This window comes from Gekko japonicus, unplaced genomic scaffold, assembly GCF_001447785.1.
Source record: "Gekko japonicus isolate JY-2015 unplaced genomic scaffold, Gekko_japonicus_V1.1 scaffold3965, whole genome shotgun sequence".
Classification (NCBI taxonomy): Eukaryota; Metazoa; Chordata; class Lepidosauria; order Squamata; family Gekkonidae; genus Gekko; species Gekko japonicus.
Window position 1 is genome coordinate 88,098 of NW_015165944.1, and position 12,391 is coordinate 100,488.

The following is a 12,391-nucleotide window of genomic DNA, read 5'->3' on the forward strand; positions in this document are numbered from 1 at the left end:
TCTGTCCCATTTAGGAAACGGGGCTGAAGCATTTTACCTGTCAACCACTTCCAAGTAGTCTTCACTTTCCTCTCCCGGTTCAGATGCGCTTTTTCTCGCTGTTTTTCGCCCGCGCGGGCAATCTCCGGTTTTGCTCTTTTTTTTTGAACGTTCGCTTTATAGCGCTATAGCGCTATAATGGTATAACGCCATAATGCAAGAGTATTATATCAACCCCATTGGAGTGCCTCGAGTGTTGTGTTATAGCGCTATAGCGCTATAGCGCTCTAAAGCAAACGTTAAAAAAAGGCGGAGATCGCCCGCGCGGGTGAAAAACAGCGAGAAAAAGCGCATCTGAACCGGGAGAGTAGGAAAAAGTGGTGCAGTCTGAAATGGCAAACCACTTCAGATCCAGCTTTTTACTGGAAGGGGAAAGCCATGTGTGAAATGGCAGCCCTATACCAGTTTACTCCATGACGGATCAAAAACAGCTTCAAAATGGGTTAAAAAGGGTAATGTGAAATTCCTTGTTCACTGATACAGACCGAAGGTTTAATTCTGGGTATAAGCTTTTGTGTGCGGCTGGAAAAAAAAAGTCCCTTCAACCAGGCTTTGAGATAATTTTATAGCCACTTTTGGTATTTTAACTCCTTCACTGTTTTATTAAATTTTATCGCTGGGGGGGTTTATTAATATTTTAAATGGTTTAGAACTCATTGTCGCTTGTTTATTTTATAGTTAGCTGCCTTGAGCACGATTTTTTTTTTGAACATTCTAAATAAATAAAGTACTGCTTGGCCGCTGCCGGAGTGGTGATCAAGGAGCAGGAAAGCCGACATCCTTACTGGCAAGTGCTGAGACGGAAGCTGGATCACCACGGTGCCGCTTCAGTGCCCTGAATAGGAATATGGCATTGATCTCGATCCCAGTGCCTGCAGGGTAAAGATACAGGCCCCACTGGCCACTGTTTCCCTCCCACCATATTCCACTGTCGACATCAGGAGACATAAAAAGAAAACAGATATCTCCAGTGCAGTCCTAGAAGGCTTTTTCTAAGCCCATTGACTTTGATGCACTTAGAAGGGGGGTAAACTCTGTTCAAGATTTCACTGCCAGTTTGCTGGTCTAGCAACTCTAGGCAAAAGAAGAAGAAGACGAAGAAGAAGAAGAGATTGGATTTATACTCCGCCCTTCACTACCCAAAGGCGTCTCAGAGTGGCTTACGAACTCCTTTTCCTTCCCCTCCCCACAACAGACACCCTGTGAGGTGGGTGGGGCTGAGAGAGCTCTGACACAAACTGCTCTTTTAGGAACAGCTGTGCCAGAGCTTGTGACTGACCCAAGGTCACATCAGCAGGTGCAAGTGGAGGAGTGGGGGAATCAAACCCGGTTCTTCCAGATTAGAGTCCGCACACTTAACCACTACACCAAACTGGCTACACCAAACATTTTGTTCTCTAAAGCCACTGTGTTCTTATCATCCAAAAGCTGTATTCTAGGATCTTTCCAGAGGATTCTGGAATGCTGCTTTCAGTTCTCGGATGTGATCCAGCATCCATGGCACAGGATGGTTGGGCACAGTTCCCAGATTGCACTGCTGCTTTGAGGTCTGTCCAATACCACCATCCCAAATAACCACTCGGACAGTTGCAACAGCTGTGGCTTCAGCGGATGGTATGGCTAGAGTTCCAGTTAATATACGCAAGGCTGATTAAAATAAGCTTTTATCTAGATACATTTAAGATGTTTGAAACGGGGAACTCTCGCCTCTTTCTGTTTCACATATAGCCTTCTAGATGATGGATCCCCAAGCCCACCCTTAGCGATGAGAATCTTGGGGGGATTCCTTGTTCAGGTTCCTTTCATTAAAAAGGTCCACCGCAGCACAGAGAATGTTCCATTTCTGCTATGCTTTTGAAAGCAGAGTGGTGCCAGTTTGTCGAATTGCAATTCTTGAATTTTATCGTGCATCTTTCCTAATATTTTAACATTTAATTCCTTCTTATAAAATGAGTTTCAGTTGCAATTTAGAGGAAGTACAAAAAGAATTTTCAAAAATAAAAGCAGCCCATTGCAGTACTGTAAATTAATCCAAAATATGCTTAAATGCCTGCCTGCCTTCCAGCATCATCCTCTCTTCTGCCAATTTATTTTCTGTCTGATGTCATAGATATATTGGGCTGTAGATTTAAAAAATGGGGGGGAGTTTATGTTTTACCCAGTTGAGGAGGAGAGTATTCTGTTCATTTGTTACTTGCTTTCTCATGCTTTGGGTACTCTGCAGAAAAGGAGTTTAGAAATAATAAACAAGAATAATGTTGCAAACACTTCATTCAGCTCATGGCGATGACACTTTCCCTGTACCCATGAAATTCAGTGAACCTGAGGACCTGTGTGTGCTACAAACTTGCATTGATTTTACATCACGGTTTGAACCCAATGAATTCTGGTAAATGTAGCTTGGTAAGGTACTGAGAATTCATCGTTAAAAGTTTCCTAGTCCTTCCCCTCCATCTGTTCCATGAACTGTAACTTCCAGAGTTCCCCCGAGAGAGGGAATAAACTACCTTGTGTTTCATGCAGAACATCCTAGATTAAATCCTTGGCATCTCCAGTTGAAAATGATCTCAGAAAGCAGGTGTTGGAAAAAGCTCTTCTGTGCTTAAGACTCTGGGGGAACCTGGCTAATACAGTAGACTTGACTGGGCGGAGCAATGTACATAAAATATTTTCATATATGCAAGTCTCAATCCCACACAAGTAATTGCTTGTTAATGCCGGAGAGGCCAATTGGGGGGAGTTAACACTCTTTCTTTCTTCTGACAGGACTTGTACCTGCCTCTGTCCTTGGATGATTCTGACTCTCTTGGAGACTCCATGTAAAGAAACCCAGATGTCCCGTGTGTATAATACACGCTTCTGTTTTAGATGCAGTGCAGTCCTTCTGCCAAAAAGGGAGCAGAGAGGTCACTGGTGCTTGCAAACCAATCCAAGGACACAAAGTTATGTCTTTCCCCTCCCCTTATGGTTTATCCTCTGTGCCACAAACCAACACCTATCAACCAACAGAGATAAAGGGATACCATGATACGCGTAACTTCATAATAGAGCAAAATGGCCACCGTTGGCAATTTGAAATCAGGGTGACCTTCATCTCGTGCCCTTTTGGATGTCTCTTCCTCTATTCTGGGGTGCTACATTTATGTTTGGCTGCAGGGAAGGTGACTTCTTCTTCTTTGGTACAAGCTTTGCATTAGCACATGTCATAATCCTGATAGCAAATGTTCTAATTTTGTCCTAAGGCCAAAATGGAAACGTTTCTAGCCACCAGCACCTTTCCCCTAAATACTGATGAAAACCAGCAGCAGTTTTGCAGAAGCGGACACGTTTCCCATTTTGTCTTGCCGAGAGTTCACACCTGCCTAGTGTATGATGCCAATTTCTGCTACTCAAGGCCAATAGGGAGAGAAATCTGTTGACACCATCTTTAAAAGATGCCAAGACAGAGTGAGGTTGTTAAACTATCACGAAATGCTCAGTAAAGAGTTTCATAAATAGTAATTTTACTCTCAGATTGGACAATAGGGTATGTTTTAATAAATGCACAAGGATATTTCAGCTGTGTTTGATTTTTTTAAAAAAGATGATAATATATAACTGGCAATAAATAATGGTCTGGCTGATATGAAGTTATTTTAACTGCCGAATGGTATCTCTCTATCTCTGTGTAGAATATTAATGCCTTGTAAACAGCCAACACTGAAAACACTGTGAAAATTCTGTTTTCAGGTCTGACACCTCTAGGTAATTTTTTAAAAAAATAACTCACACTTTTATAGAGGAAAACAATTTTAGCTGTGTTTTAGAAAGTCTGTACTTCAAGCTCCTTTTTTAAAAAACTAGTGACTTTCTTTTGCTTAAAAATATGAATTTTTTAAAAATGTATAAAAAAAGAAACTGTTTCGAAGTTTCTGCCAAACTGGCACCAGAGGTACAAAAACCGGGGGGTGGGGATGGGTGGGGGGACAGGGATATTGCAATTCAATATTTTGAGAGTGTTTTATAACATGTTACGCTTCTGTTTTGCATTTTCTGTATTTCAGTAAACTTAAACTAGGGCCAGATGCTCAGATTGTAGAACTGTTAGGGGTGTTCACAACAAAGTATTTTAAACAGCTCCTTCTTCTAAAGACAACACATTTTTTTAATGATATTGGTGCACAGTTGTATACAGAGCTGACCATTTCCCCTGGGCCCAGATATAGGCACCGGGTGGAACACATGGACGTATTCCTGATTTGGGGGGAATAAGCGTTCAGTAGTCTTATAAGATGTTATCAAAGCAATACCCATCCAAACCAACCTTTGGGTCGCTTTCCAGCTCTGCTTCAGATTTCTCTGCAACCCCCTGTGATTATAGAATGTATTACGACCAGTTGTTATGATTGGGGATTTTGGGGGGACAATGTGTTTTTTTTTAAATTCTGTGATCTGTGTTTTTGTTTTGCGAGCTGCCTTGGGCAATTGTGCTTAAAGTGGAAAGAAAAGAAGTGAATCATCGTAATAAAGAAATCATAATCGATGGGCCACTGAACTCTACAAGAACCCTTGGTTGTGATAGGAAAACTAAGCTTGGCTGCTTCTCTAGACGTTGCTTGGAGGCTAGCTGCTGTGGTTTTCTTGCCACGGACATCTTGGAAGTTAAATGTGAATATGCCAGCCCTGTGATCTTTTTAAAACGGAGAAGATTTGGAAGTAACCGATGGCGGCAGTTGGTAGGGATCCTGCGTCTCGAGCACACGGTACTGACCTGCCAATTGTCAAACCAAACCGTTAAGACCTGGAACCCCCTAACCGCCATGTCACTGTTTTGCCTAAGATATCTAACCTTTGGTTCAGAAGATCCAGCATTCATGTACGTTCATGGTCAGATCGCTGTGGGGAAGGCTGGCCTTGAGGACAAAGCACAGGGAAGAATTACAGGAGGATTTTCCATTGTGTGTTTGGAACCTGACAGATTTGGTGTGTGAATTGGAGCAGGTCTCTTAGTTTCTTGGTGCCTCAATTTACCTTGTCTGTCAAATGGGGACAGTAATACTTCTCTACCTCACGGGGAGGGACGGGGGGATTGGGTTGGCAAGTGAGTCGTTTTGTTAACATCACAAACATGTCTTTGGATCAACTGGTGGCAAGAGCTGTATATAATGTCCGTAGTGGTTGGTGTTGTGTTAATAAGAGTGACTGCTTCCCGATGCTGACCCGAGAAATTACCTTTGCTGAAACAGCCACATGACCATAATCCAGCAGAGGTAGTCCATGCACACGGTGGGCTTTTACTTCTTGTCAGCTCCAGGAACGTGAAGCCCATTGTACTCCCTGGTCTCTCCCTCACAGAGCCTGTAAAGGGGGCCCTATACCCATAAGGGGCTCTGGATCATGGACGATAAACGTAGCATAGATTGTGAACTCCTTAAGCCAACAAACACTCCAGTTGAATTGGAGGTTATGTTCTGTTTGTGAAACTTTAACTTTGGTCCGGCGTTGATCTCCTCTCTTTCTCTATCTTGCTCCCAGTCTGTGCTCGGAGTGGGACCACAGGCCATGCACTGGAAGGAAGGGAAAACTGAGCAATTGTTTCTGTTAAAGAGGATCGGCCAGGACTCCACAGCAGCGGTGCAACTTGTCAGAAATATGGAGGAGTAATGGGATTGATACTCCATCCAGTTGCTAATGTTCTTGCCACCTACTACTCAGCCATTACTAGGCCATTAAGATGTAAATAATCAGCACCACACTGAGCAATGAGGAACGTACCACTTCCGCTTTTCCCATGAGCCGGTCCTACATGCACTTAGACACAATCCACCTGGTTGTTGTCCATGTGATGAGCTGTTATTGGCATCAGTACCGTGGAGTCCATTGAATGTTATATATTTTGTTCCCTGCCCTTCATCAAAGTCATTTCCATAGCAGACAGAATTGGGAAGCCCTCAGTTTAACATGATAGTTAAATGGAATCTCTAAGGCAGGGTATCTCTGAATGCCATGTACTGGGAGCAAACCAGAGGACTTGCCTTTCCTGTAAGCTCCTTGAAGCATCTTTCTGATCCCCTTTGGACTAGACAGGCCTTTGGTCTGATCCTCCAGGGTTTTCCATATGTTCCTAAGCGAACCATTGTTTCCAAGGAGTAGTCTTCCCCCAACTTCCATCAGCAATGTTTCCTTAAAACAGTAGAGCTAGAGGCATTTATCTTCGATTGCACTTACAGAGAATTGTCCAGTAAGAACTCCCTTGCCCCAATGTGCATGGATGTACGGACCACTCCTCCGAGTAGGGGCTTGGAAGACTGGGATTCCTCATAGCTCACGTCACCACCCGTTGCATCAGCAAAATACGCAGAGACCTAGTGGGAAACAGAAGGTTCTTTTTTTTTCACAAGGAAAAGAAAAGCCATTCAAACCTGCAAAAGTGAAAACAGGGTAAAGGACCAGACTCCCAGGTTTTAGAAGCAATTCTTCAGGTAAGAAAGTCCTTGAACTGTAGGTAGAAATCAGTGACCATGTCGGATGTAAAACTGCCTGTATAGTTGATGTTGCATGATGTCGTTGTACAAAAATAATGCATGCGGAATAGCAGTATGTGGAGTGCTAGGTGTGTTCGGCTTTGAACTCTCAGATAGGCTATTAAAAAAAAAAAAGATTTCCCTGCACTTAGGTCAGTTCATAAATGCATTTTGTATGGATGAGGTGGGTGGGTGGAGTAAGGCGATTCAAAACTCTGGTCTTCTGGAGCCACCCGGCCTTTTGCTGGTAGCATATACTTCAAATGCAAAATTACAGCCAGCTCTTGGGTGGGCGAGAGGCCTTTTGAACCCACGAGCCGGGACTCCAGAGTTTCAGTCCCAGGGCCAACCCCGATGGCAGTGCCGTTAAATGCACTCTGTAGCCATTGCTGTCCACGGCAGTGATTTTCTAAGCACTCTGACCTCACGGAGCCTTTGTGTGTCTGTGGAGGATTCTGTCTGCGCTGCAAAGGGTCCTGGGAAAGGCTGCAGAATTCAGACTCTTAGGAGGGGCCGTTCAGAGCTAATGGACTTTACAGCGCTCTCAGATAGGGTGCTTAAACACTCGTCACTCACCTGAGGCAGAAAAAGATTGGGAGTGGTGGCCAATTACTCTTTCAGAGAAACTGACTTATTGAGAGAACCCTGATAATCTGTCAGGGCATAACACGATTTGAAAATCTCTGGCCTTCGATCAACGGTGATCAGTTTCTGGCTGTTATAAGCACGTGGGGTCTACACAGAGGGTTCGATAGTTCGATTACTGCGGTGGTGATTGCTTTCGGTATCAAGTTGTCCTGTGAAACCACAGCCATTCTTGAATCAACTCTGTCATGTTCTGTCCCCTCCTTCCTTCCTTCCTTCCTCCTCCTCCTCCTCCTCCTCCTCCTCCTCCTCCTGCCCTTTCGCAAAGTTCTGCAGCACAAAACTATCATATTTATTTGGTCGCAAAAGCACTGCTAAATTTAGCTGGGGAAGGAGGCTTCGTATACCCAGAGGCCAACTGGACAGTCCCTCAAAAGCCCGTAATGTAACCAGTTCATGATCTCATCCATATTCTAAACCCGAGAAGGGCACGGGGGCTTAATCTGGTTTCTTGCACGTCTCAGTAGATGATCTTAGCTAGCAGAGCTGGGGAATGCCTTTGCCTGTCGGCAGACTCTACTGTGATAGACAGGCCAGCAATGTAATGGAGCGCCATGCCTTCTGGCTTCCCTTTCAACCTTACGGCTACCATCCAGAACTCCCCATTGCCTTCACCGTTGAGGGAATCCCCACCGATATGCACCCCATATTCTTCAACTCAGCCAAGAAAATGGGGGCACTCCCTGCTTGTGTAGAGAGGTCTTCGTTATGTTTCAGAAGTCCTGCATGTGACCTGAAGCCTCTGGACCTACAGCAAACTAAAGCTGATCTTGTGGTCTGAATCCCTCATTTCAGATATGTTCTACTGGATCATCCTTGAATGTCTGTGGCACAAAGGGTTGCCATACTGGGGTATGAGTGGTGACATTACCCTCTAGGTTAGCCAGTTTGGTGTAGTGTTTAGGAGCGCGGACTCTAATCTGGGAGAGCCAGGTTTGATTCCCCACTCCTCCACATGTAGCTGCTGGCGTGACCTTGGGTCAGGCACAAGTTTTTTCAGAGCAGTTCTTTCGGGCAGTTCTCGAGAGAGCTCTCTCAGCCCCACCGACCTCACAGGGTGTTTGTTGTGGGAAAGGGAAGGGAAAGGAAAGGAGCCGCTCTGAGACTCCTTCGGGTAGTGAAGGGTGGGGTATAAATCCAATCTCTTCTCTCTTCTAGGAAGTGCCCTGGGAGAGGGCAACTTGCAGTGCCAAGGACACCCTGGGTCACCTAATCTTCCACCCATCCACTTTTACCCCCAGTGGATTTCCATACTTGTGTTTCATCTGGAACCAGCACAGTGGAGAGAGTGGTGGTGGGGAGACAGCAGTTTCAGGGGATGATGAAGAAGAAGAGATTGGATGTATACCCCGCCCTTCACTACCCAAAGGTGTCTCAGAGCGGCTTACAGACTCCTTTCCCTTCCCCTCCCCACAACAGACACCCTGTGAGGTAGGTGGGGCTGAGAGAGCTCTTGACAGAAACTGCTCTTTTTCAAGGACAGCTCTTATCAGAGCTACGACTTGCCCAAGGTCATCCAGCCAGGTGCAAGTGGAAGAGTGGGGAATCAAACCTGGTTCTCCCAGATTAGAGTCCGCGCACTTCACCACGACACCAAACTGGGAAGAACCATAGGCCTGGGGGAAGGGGTGAGCACACCCATGACCCGCTGCTTCTCCACTGTAAATTATCCCCTCCCGAGGATCCTACTCAGCTGTTAGGCTCACATTAGACTGGGCTGCATCATAACTTGTCGTTTGGTGGCGCTTCCAGTGCTCCAGGGCTTCCCTCGCATCTGGTGGGTGGTGTCACAGGTCTGGGGGGCAGTGACAAGCAGAACTCATGCTTGTTGTGTTTCCCCAGAGGTAGTGCCCGTGTGCCTCAATAGCTTAGGTAGAAAACCAACTCTGCATGAAGCAGAAATGATCTTGCAGTCAGCCAGTTTGCTAGGCTTGCCTAACTCTAATCAAGAATATTTTAGAATTGTTGAACTGTAAATGGAATAGTCAATAGTCCTTGCAAATAAGTTACCCAATCATGTCGGGGGCGGGGATTACCCTTACAGTCCAAAAAGGATGATGTCATGCATTCTAAATTTTGCTCCGTTTGAGGTCTCCTCCGAACCTAAAATCTAGATAATTGTGCAACTGTAAACTGTGGGGCAGAAAGTTCCACTCGATAATCTGGGTGGACATTCCTTAACATTCTGATTCTAATCACCTTTCACGGAAATAAGTTCCACTCAATTTAAATGGACTCCCTTTCATGTAACGCATTGAAGATACTAGCACGTTAATCGCTGGTGTAGTTTTACAGCGAATGCAAGATAGATTTAAATATTTAAAGCCAATCACTTTCAGTCGGGTATGTTTCTGCAAGTGTGACGCTGGAAGTGTGAGGTTACCATCTGTCCTAAGATCATCTGCACATCTAACATCTGTATATGCTGAAAGATCTTACTTGAGGAACTGGTACCCCAGCCAAGGTGCCCCCTAAGAGGTTAAAAGTTTTGCTCGCCAGACAGCTGTCCCACTTTTTCTTGTGCTTTTAATCTTGTAGACACACACACAGACACCCCAGCTGTTGTTGATCCTCACGCCCAGGATTTCATATGAACAGCCATTTTTCAAAAGGAAAACTGACAAAGAGGATATGAACAATTTCGGCATGTGGCAGAAACCATGTCACGCAAATATCTTAATTTTTTAAAAGTGTAAAATAGATTTACCTTCAGTAAAAAAGAAAAAGAGTCTTTTCAGATGCTGCTGCTGTTTTCTGTCTGCTGGAATCAGGGCGAATGTTGCACTCTTTGAGGGGGAGGAAGGAGGGAAGTCGAAGCCAAACCTGATTGGCCAGGAACGAGATGCTGGACGAGATGGACCCCTTCATCTCATCCAGCTCTGCTCTTCTTATGGAATGCAGAAAGGTCTCTACTAGCCACGTGGACGGATGTCCACTTAGGGTTAATGAGGCTTTATGGGCTAACCGAAGGAGCATCAGTGCAAACAGTCTGCCTCGGGAGGTGGTGGATGCTCCATCCAAAACTCTCTACTTAAACTGTAGAGTTTGGGGCAAATGCTCCTGTGTCATCCCTGGAGCAATGACATCACTTCTTGGTTGTGCTGGGTGGCATCTTGGCAGGTATGCCCAGGGCTTTTTTTTTTGTAGAAAAAGCCCAGCAGGAACTCATTAGCAGAATTGACTGTACACTGTGAATGCTAAGGGTAGCTGCTTTATCTGAACCAGAAGACGGGAGAAACAGGCAGCACAGCAGCTCGGGAGGGGGGGGGAGCCATGACCAGTTTGGAGCAGTGATTATTCATGCTGCCCTCATCCCTTTAACAGAGTGCCATCTCTGTGGCATTTGCTGAATGGCAACCTTCCCCCCCCCTGGAGTAGTATGTCTCACCGCAAAGAACCGCCACCATTGAATTAAGTTCACATGATTATGTAATTTGGAGTTACTCTGTGTAAGAACAGAAGAGATAACCAGTCATTCCAATCCAGACTATGTCCCAATCCTGCCCAAAAATAGCCCTGGGTATGCCAATCGCATGCCCCACCCCCAGTGAATTCCTGCTTCCTCCTTTCCTTCCAGCTCCAGATCTATTCAGTCACTGACTTCACATTTCCAGACCTGTCCTCTTTAAACGTAGCTGAGAAGAGTTTTCCCACAAATCATGACCCAGTTAGTAGCCTGAGTTTGTTCCGTGAGAACCCCATTCAGATCTCAAGGCTTTGTCAGTTGGGGTTTTTAACTTTTCGTGTTTCCTTCCCATCATACTTGCCAATAGATCTGTTTCTTTTTGTGGCCTCTTATTCACATCAGGACTGAGTTTCTCATATGAGATTGGTTCCATGTGAGCGGTGATCTGTGGTTGCTTTGCATATCTGATCCTTCACTCTGCATAGGCTACGGCCTGCCTGCGCCCGTGATCATTCTCTGGACTGGCCCTTTTAACGCCATCCATCCTAAATTCCATGCAGATAGTCCTGCAGTGGTCGCATTTTGCACTGGGAAGTTAGCATTGCTGTTTCAAACTAGCCTACTGGAATGGCAAAAGACTGAAATTTCAAAAGGTTGGTGTTTTTAGGATTCGCAGTTTAATAGCGGTCTCCGTCACTGACATTTTATCCATGTTTGGAATTATTTTCCAGTCCAGTAGATTTCAAAATAGTTATGATTTTAATGAACCATAACTTGCCAGAATTTGACACACACAAAAAAGATGACACGAATGAGTAGAAGTCCAGCACTGAGCTGAAATAACAGAGCAGTCAAATCGTAGTGCTTATTAAGACATAGTTTTTTGGGTTCTGGAACCTCTTTGACAAAATTATTTTTTAAATGGTTTAAAGTTCATGAGTTTTCAGTGTACAGATTGAAAATTTCATGTTGCCCAGTTCTAGTCCCCTTCTTGGTTTTTTTGTCCACAAGCGTCCACAACTCCTGGTGTTGTCTTTCAGGGGTTAAAAGGGCCCCCACCTCTCTCTTTGCACCAGCAAAAAAGGTGGTAGGATCCAACCCATTATGGTTCTATATACAAATTCGCCTCCATCTTTTTCGTTATTGTAACATCACCCATTCTATATAATACTCCTCTGAAACAGTTAGCAGTGGATCCCTTCTCCACCAGTTCAGCTTGATTTCTAGCAGAACATGGTATATCGTCCACATGAGCAACTTTAGGACTCAACTAGAGTTTATTCTTTGGGATCAGATCCAAAAATGCCCTGCCACTCACAGTCCTTCAACTTATGGAAGAACTCCCTTCACGAGCGGAAGGGCATCTTTGGTTCCATCCCTACTGTTCGAATCCAGCTCGCTGCTGGGTTCATTTGGTAAATGACCAATGAGAGACTTTCTTTTAAAAATCAAAGCATTCTTGTTCCAGCTTGTTGCCTTTGGGATGAATTGACTGTACACTGTGAATGCTAAGGGTAGCTGCTTTATCTGAACCAGAAGACGGGAGAAACAGACAGCACAGCAGCTCATGGGGGGGGGACCATGACCAGTTTGGAACAGTGATTATTCATGCTGCCTTCATCCCTTTAACAGAGTGCCATCTCTGTGGCACTTGCTGAATGGCAACTTCCCCCCCCCTGGAGTAGTATGTCTCAACGCAAAGAACCACCACCATTGAATTAAATTCACATGATTATATAATTTGGAGTTACCAGGGGTCATTTCGTAGAAAAAGAGCTAGGGGAACTCATTAGCATAA

General features: G+C 44.9%; 1 protein-coding gene across 2 annotated transcripts in view; it reads left to right on the plus strand.

Annotated features, from left to right (window-relative positions):
- Positions 1–3,094, plus strand: part of LOC107110651 (neuronal migration protein doublecortin-like) — a 38,741-nt gene extending 35,647 nt beyond the window's left edge. For both annotated transcript variants that reach the window (XM_015411449.1, XM_015411450.1), the window contains exon 3: positions 2,806–3,094. In XM_015411449.1, the coding sequence (XP_015266935.1) occupies positions 2,806–2,862 (57 nt within the window). In that variant the 3' untranslated portion in view covers positions 2,863–3,094. The remainder of the gene's footprint in view (positions 1–2,805) is intronic.
- The last annotated feature ends 9,297 nt before the right edge of the window (positions 3,095–12,391 follow it).